The 7,632-nt window shown below is 44.0% G+C and overlaps 1 protein-coding gene across 1 annotated transcript; it reads left to right on the plus strand.

The window, feature by feature from the left end:
• Window positions 1-864: 864 nt before the first annotated feature.
• On the plus strand, window positions 865-4,308 carry LOC142007036 (apovitellenin-1-like). Its single transcript, XM_074983554.1, has 3 exons — window positions 865-925; window positions 1,635-1,797; window positions 3,991-4,308. The coding sequence occupies exons 1-3, from the start codon at window positions 865-867 to the stop codon at window positions 4,106-4,108; spliced, it is 342 nt and encodes a 113-aa protein (XP_074839655.1). The 3' UTR covers window positions 4,109-4,308.
• The last annotated feature ends 3,324 nt before the right edge of the window (window positions 4,309-7,632 follow it).

Raw genomic sequence — 7,632 nt, forward strand, 5'->3', positions numbered from 1 at the left:
TTCAGTTTTCAATGAAAAATTGATTTTTGTTAAGGAAAGTAGAAACTTAGATTGACAAATATTTTTCCATTGGTCCTATTGCTTTCATTGGGAATAGCAGTAGGATGATTGGTAATTGGCTCTTGTTTGAAAATGAATCCTCTTTTTGCTTTTTCCATGTATGAGAGAAGCACCTTATAAATGACTTTTTGTCATTATACCTACAAAAATATACTGTATAAGAAGAGACTAGAGCTGCAGTTTGTACGGGGGGAATCGGATGGGGTAGAGTTTGAAGCAGATGCTAGTTTAAAGGCTCAGGATCTAGTCAAGAGTGACCCTCCATTACTAAATCCCACTCTGAGCAGGACTTGGGACTCTGCACCTCCTGCCTTGGCCTCTCATCTGACCTTTGTTGTGAAAGAGCCAATGTGGAGCTAAACCTGAACTCTGATCCACTTGCTGTCTCTAGGCTAACATTATATAAGCGCTTGTGTTTCAGGCACATTTCTACCCTGGCCTCTGCCTGCAAGAGACAGCAAGGTAAGAGCAACATTTAATCTGCCATTTCCAGCTCTGCAAACCTAGCAACTGATTGGTGTGTATATGGAAAGTACAGGACAGAGTAGAGCGGGGAGGTTTGGATGTTCTCGCTATCTATGTGGCTTCATGGTATCACATAAGTGAAATAACTCTGCATTAACTTTTTTGCATTGAATATCTTTGGCCTTTAAGGAGGTAAAGGATTAAAAGCAAGAAGCATCTTGTTGTATCTCTTTTGACTTGCTGCCTGTTAATTCAGGGGATGCTGTTCTCTATTCAATACCAAAGCGTTTGTGCCTCCAGCTGCCTTGAGGGGACTGCACTGATCTTGTGCTGCAAACAATGCTTCAGTGCAAGGCTTTGGCAGTGGCTCTGATTGTGCTCCTTGGCACCAGTCTCTCTGGTAAGTCTTACAACCCTTCTGGCTGGAAGGGACAGTCTTCAGCTTTAGATGTGTAACTTCATGCAGGTGGTCTCAAACCTGGGACCTCAGGAGCTTAGTGCAGGTGCCTCGACAGTTTGCGCTAAAAGGCAGGTTGCTCCTGGCTAAGGCTGTAGAGGAGACTCATTCTTTTTCTGTGTAAGTGGTTTAAGGGCCACTGCTTGCAACAGTGAACCACACCCTTAGGTGTGTGGGTTATAGCTGCACTTAATGTGCTTTCTCCAAATTCAATCCCAAGCCATGAACTAGGAATAATGCCTGATAGTGGAGGGCAGAGTGCATGGGAGTGTGCATTGTGAATGGGAGTGTGCATCCAGTTACTAATGCACCCTACCATGCACAGGGCCTCATCGGGGACACCACAGCTCTGTGATCTGCTGTGTAAGTGCCAATGCATACACAGAAATGTGAACACTGGCTGTACTGTTTTAGTTTCTGCTGCATTTAAAGACTGAAGGTTTGTAGCCTAGAAAGTTTTGCTGTGCAGATCCTACACTTGGACTCTGGCCTTTGAATTCTGACCTCCCACCTCCACCCAGGAATGCTGGGGAGACTGAATCCTACTACAGTCTCTTACTTGGTCTCTTTCCATTGCAACTCTTGGGAGAGCTCAGTGCTACCACTGAAAATGTTCATTAATAATGCTTAATATTTGATGTCTCCTCCCCAGAAGTGGGTGCTAAGGCTATCGTAAAGAGACATGTCCGTCGTGACTGGCTGATTATACCTGATTCAATTGCATTTTACATGTATGAATCCGTGAACAGAGTGTCCCCGAAAGCTGGTCAGTTCTTGGCAAAAGCTGTGCAGATTCCATTTGTCCTTGAGACCAGGTATGAAAACCTCTTCCTTTATTCATGGGCTGGGGAAGATTAATCACATTTCCATACAGTTTCCAGAATGGAGACAGGTAACGAATGGCATCCCCCAAGGGTCTGTAGTGGGACCAATACTATACAAACATGCTTGTAAATGATCTGGCAGAAAGGGGTAAACAGTGAGGTGGCAAAATTTTCAAATGATACTAAAACTGCTCAAGATAGTCAAGTTCCAAGCAGGTTCTGAAGAGCATCCAAAGGCTCTTACAAAATGAGGTGATTGGACAACAAAATGGCAAATTAATTTATGTTGATAAATGCAAAGTTATGCATATTGGGGGAAAAATAATCCCAACTATACATACAAAATGATGGGGATTAATTTAGCTATTACCACTCAGTGGAGAGATCTTGGAGTCACTGTGGACAGGTCTCTGGAAACATTCACTCCATGTGCAGCAGCAATGGAAAAAAGCTAACAGAATGATGGGAACCATTAAAACGGGACTAGAGAATAAGACAGACTATCTGACCATGTATAAGTCCATGGTATGCCCACGTCTTGAACACCACAAAAAGATATCTTGGCATTGGAAAATATTCAGAAAAGGGCCACAGAAACGATTAGGGGGTTTGGAATGGGTGTAATGAAAAGAAATTAAAAAGACTGGGCCTTTTCATCTTAGAAAAGAAGAGACTAAGGTATGATATGATAGAGGTCTACATATAATCAGGAAAGGTGTGGAGTAAGTGAATAAGGAAAAGTTAACTTGTTCCCGTAACATAAGAACTAGGGGTCACCATATGAAATGAATACAACACAGGTTTAAAACAAACAGAAGCAAAGTTTTTCTGCATACACTATACCGTCAACCTGTGGAACTCATTGCTAGAGGATGTTGGGAAGACCAGGACTTTAACAGGCTTCGAAAAAGAACTAGATAGATTCATGGAGGTTAGGTCTATCAATACTTGTTAGTTAGGATAGGGAGGAATGGTGTCCCTAGCCTGTTTGTCAGAGACTGGAAATCGATGAGAGGAGAGAGATCACTCAGTGATTACCTATGCTGTTCACTCCCTCCGGGGCATCTGGCACTGGCCCGCAGACCAGATGGACATTTGGTCTGACCCAGTATGGTCGTTCTTATATTGAGAGATCTTTGGGACAACAAACGGAACCACCCATCACAGAGCACACATTATGAATCCCATATCCGAAGGCATATTTCTCCCCTGTTGCATACATACATACATTTGTTGATTGATCAGCTACATTGGACATGTCTGGATACAGATAACTGCTTAAGAGGCTCTGAGAATAGTGGCGCTGGAAGGAAATCCCAAAGTGTAAATCAGGCCTAGTAACAAGGACCGAGGGTGTCAGGGTTTCAGGTAGTGACTATCAGTTCCCCAGGTAGTGGATGATGGCAGGCTCAAATAAGAAGTATGCACACCAGGAAGAGAGAGCGCTTCATATTGTTACTCCCAGACACTTCTATCTTGAAAAACAACAAGAAGTCCTGTGGCACCTTATAGACTAACAGATATTTTGGAGCATAAGCTTTTGTGGGCAAAGACCCGCTTCATCAGATGCATGGGGAGGAGGGAGGTTCAGAGGAAGATTTAAAGCTGGGGGGGGGTCTCAGTAAAGGCAAGGTCCAGAGCTGACAAGGTCTATTCAGTCAGGTTTGAAATGGTCCACTATTGGCAGTTAATGTGGAGTAATGAACGTCAAGAGAGGAGAAAAAAGTCAAATCAGTCAGGGGGGATGTGGCCCATTGTCAGATGCTGATGTGGAGGTGTGACCATCAAGAGCAGAGAAACTGCTTTTATAAGGGGGCAACCACTCCCCATCTCTGTTTACGCCTTGGTTGATGAGTCAAATTTGCAAATGAATTGCAGCTCAGAGATTTCTCTCTCCATTTTATTTTTGAAATTTTTTTGTTGTAGGACTGCTACTTTTAAATCTGTTATTGAGTGTTCAGGGAGATTGAAGTGTTCTCCTACAGGTTTTTGTATGTTACTGTTCCTGATGTCTGATTCATGTCCATTTATTCTTTTACACAAATACTGTCTAGTTTCTTCAAGGCAGTTCAAAAGTCCCACATTCAAAGTAATGGACTAATTTGTCCCACCAGCAAATTTGATAGAGTGGCAGCCTTATGAATATAGAAAAAGAAGTACCTTACTGATGTTTGTCTTATACAGGAACTTCCTGATAAAGGAGACCTCTAAAATCAATGTGCTGGTAGAACGGCTGATGGAGACATTAACAGGTTTATGGAAGAAGAAAGAAGAAAAAGAGGAAGTCCCACCCCAGCAGTAGCATCGAGAGAAATCACAAGGCCACAAGACACAAGTAATTAGAATGTGCAGTGTCCCCTCTCCTCACGGACTGAGGTCAGCTACTCCCATAGAATTAATGTCCCTGATGGTATCCTTGGAAGGGATGAGAATACCTTCAAAGAGCAGAGAAACTATCTCCATGAGGGGTAAAAATGCACCATCAAAGTAGCTGCTGGATGTGGGAAAGGAAATAGAAAGATGATAGATAATGTAGTTGAATCTTGAAAGCCCATTTCTCCTTCCACAATTTGAGTATTTGGCCCTCCCTCTCTAATAAATTTGTGGACGTATTTGTAGTTCTTATGTTTCCTTCTTTGCATTTAATGATTGTGTAGTGCGCTTTTATAACATCTTGTTCTACTGTGAGGGTGGACATGATGTATGGGAAGCCATAGGGATCAGCTGTTATCAAGGATAATAAGTGTTACCTGGGCAAGCATAACCAAAATCAGACACTGTCCTTCACCTCCTACGGAATCATTGGAAGTGTCTTTTGGGGCAGCTGTAACAATCCAAGGATGGCCCTGTATGTGTTTCAAACCCTATGTTAGATAGTTTCTGAAACTCCTTCAGTTGCTGGAACTTATTCGCACACACATTAATGGATAAATAATACCATTTAGCATGCTTACAGTATTGTCTATCTGCAAATACCAAATCATTTGAAAACGGTACTTTATCTCAGCTTCATCAAAGGCCCCTGTGTGGATAGGGAAGCAGATCTCCAATGTAGGGGTTGATAATCAGGCACAGAGAAGGTGATTTTCACCAGGAGAGTGGTGAAGCACTGGAATGCATTACCAACAGTGGTGCTGGCATCTCCATCCGTAGAGACTTATAAGCCCCAGCTTGACAAAGTCCTAGCTGAGATAAAAGAGGTAGGGTTGGCCCTGCTTTAGGCAGGGGGCTGGACTCAATGACCTCCTGAGGTCCCTTCCAGCCCTAGGATTCTATGACTTGTCCAAGGCAGTTTGTGGCAGAAACTGGAATAAAACACAGGTAGCCTGGTTCTTAATTCACTCTTCTCATTCCAGCAGGCAGGGTAACCTAGTGGTTATGAGCTCCTGACACATGCATAAAGCTTTTATTAAAAATGAGATTTAATACAATGATGTCCTCCCAAGTTAATTTGCAGCAGATTCTGGGATGTGTTAAATGAAACAGGGGACATCACCTCAAGCCCAGCATCACTTCAATGCCAGCATTCACTAAGTAACTGTTGATCATTTTAACAATTGGAACAGGTAAAGCGGGGGAAGACCATGTTGGGATTTGGGGGCTGCTATGTAGAATGAAGTGAAAAATAGAAGGAAATTAAGGCTGTGTCTACACGTCCCCCAAACTTCGAAATGGCCATGCAAATGGCCATTTCGAAGTTTACTAATGAAGCGCTGAAATGCATATTCAGCGCTTCATTAGCATGCGGGCGGCAGCCGCGCTTCGAAATTGATGCGCCTTGCCGCCGCGCGGCGTGTCCAGACGGGGCTCCTTTTCGAAAGGACGCCGCCTACTTCGAAGTCCCCTTATTCCAATGAGCTCATGGGAATAAGGGGACTTCGAAGTAGGCGGCATCCTTTCGAAAAGGAGCCCCGTCTGGACGTGCCGCGCGGCGGCAAGGAGCATCAATTTCGAAGCGCGGCTGCCGCCCACATGCTAATGAAGCGCTGAATATGCATTTCAGCGCTTCATTAGTAAACTTCGAAATGGCCATTTGCATGGCCATTTCGAAGTTTGGGGCACGTGTAGACATAGCCTAAAGGAGCTGCAAAGATGAAAAAGAGGGAGAAGCAGAAAAGGGAGTAGAGAAGAAAGAAAAACAAGGGCAAAAAATAGTGGTCCCACAACTTGCATGGTTTCCCTTTGAGTGATGCTAGCCATGACATGAACAAATGACAAGTTACCAGACAAAAGCCATATTGATATCTATGCAAACCTCCCATTAATGTCCATATATGAATTGTTGTGGATCAATGTAGCTTATAGTCCTAAATATGTAGTCTGGCCCATAAACAATAATTAATAATGGCATTTGACCCTCTGGGACACCCACCTTCAGCCACTGTTGGAAGACAAGATGCTGGGCTAGACGGGCCTTGGGTCTTACCTAAGGGCTATGTCTACACTAGCCTCCCCTTTCGAAAGGGGGATGCTAATGAAACACTGCAGGATATGCTAATGAGGCACTGCAATAAATATGCAGCACCTCATTAGCATAATGGTGTCCGCAGCACTTTGAAAGTGTTGCTTTCGATTGCACATGGCTTGTCTACACGGGGTCCTTTTAGAAAGGACCACACACACTTCAAAATCCCCTTATTCCAATTTGGTTACAGGAATAAGGGAATTCGAAGTGTGCAGCGTCCTTTTCAAAAGGAACCCATGTAGACGAGCCACGTGATTGAAAGCAGCGCTTTTGAAGTGCCATGGCCGCCATTATGCTAATGAGGTGTTTCATGTTCATTGCAATGCCTCATTAGCATATCCCAAAGTGTCTCACTAGCATCCCCCTTTTGAAAGCCGGGGGGGTGGGCAGTGTAGACACAGCCAATACAGCTGTTCTTATGGCTTTATCCAGTGAAAGAGAGGAAAAATAACACAGGTTGAACCTCTCTATTCTGGAACTCTTTCATTTGGCAACATCCGTGGTCCAGCATGATTTTAGTTAGCTGAATGACCACTTTCTATGGGTGTGGCCAAGTTTCCTGCGGTCCCATAAAATTTCTTTACAGCCACCAGTCCTGGCTATCAACGTTCTGTGCTGTTACTTAGCTGTAATTTACCATTAATTGTCATCTTAGTGCCCAGTAAGCAGTGGAAGTGTTGGTAATGCTGCTGGACCATACAGTAATCCCTCAATTTACGGGGAGGTTGCATCCTGGGCAACCTCTGTGTAAATCAAATTTTGCGTAAATAGTTGGGGGCTTGGGGAGATCCCTGGAATTCCCCTGGCTGGGAGAGCAGGCAGCTGGGGATAGTGGGGCAGCCACGTGGCACCTGGTTTCTCCCAGCGGGGGGCACAGAGCTGCTTGCGCCATGTTTTCTCCCAGCTGGGGGAGCTGAGGGCTGGAGCCGGGGGAGGAGTGGTTTCCATTTGCACTTAACTTGTATTAATGTGAGTTAAATGCAAATTGAAATCGCGCTTCGTGAGGGTTTACTTTATTGACCTCCTGTGGTCTGGCAAAGTCTCTTGTCTGGCACCAGTCAGGTCCTGAGGGTGCCAGATTGAATGTCTAATCTGTACCATATTGCATAGGTATCTTAAATCTCATAACATAAGTAGTGTCTCGCTGAAATGGAGAAGCCATGAATAACTTATAGTCCAAAAAGTGTTTGTTCGCTCATTTGGCAATTATGTACAAATCTATTCAGAAGAAATCAGGGTTTGTTTCTGAACAATTTGCTAAACAAAACACAATAGAAATTTGAAACACATTTCAGCCAGCATTACTGGATACCAAGCTGTGTTGGTGGATTTGGATTCTTTCCTGCAGCCCCTGGATTCCC

Source organism: Carettochelys insculpta, chromosome 1 (genome assembly GCF_033958435.1).
Source record: "Carettochelys insculpta isolate YL-2023 chromosome 1, ASM3395843v1, whole genome shotgun sequence".
In the NCBI taxonomy this organism is placed as follows: domain Eukaryota; kingdom Metazoa; phylum Chordata; order Testudines; family Carettochelyidae; genus Carettochelys; species Carettochelys insculpta.

Coding starts and splice junctions, on each gene's coding strand:
- LOC142007036 (XM_074983554.1), top strand. CDS start 865: ATGCTTCAGTGCAAGGCTTTGGCAGTGGCTCTGATTGTGCTCCTTGGC. Junction 926..1,634: donor CCTTGGCACCAGTCTCTCTG/GTAAGTCTTACA, acceptor TCTCCTCCCCAG/AAGTGGGTGCTAAGGCTATC. Junction 1,798..3,990: donor CCATTTGTCCTTGAGACCAG/GTATGAAAACCT, acceptor TGTCTTATACAG/GAACTTCCTGATAAAGGAGA.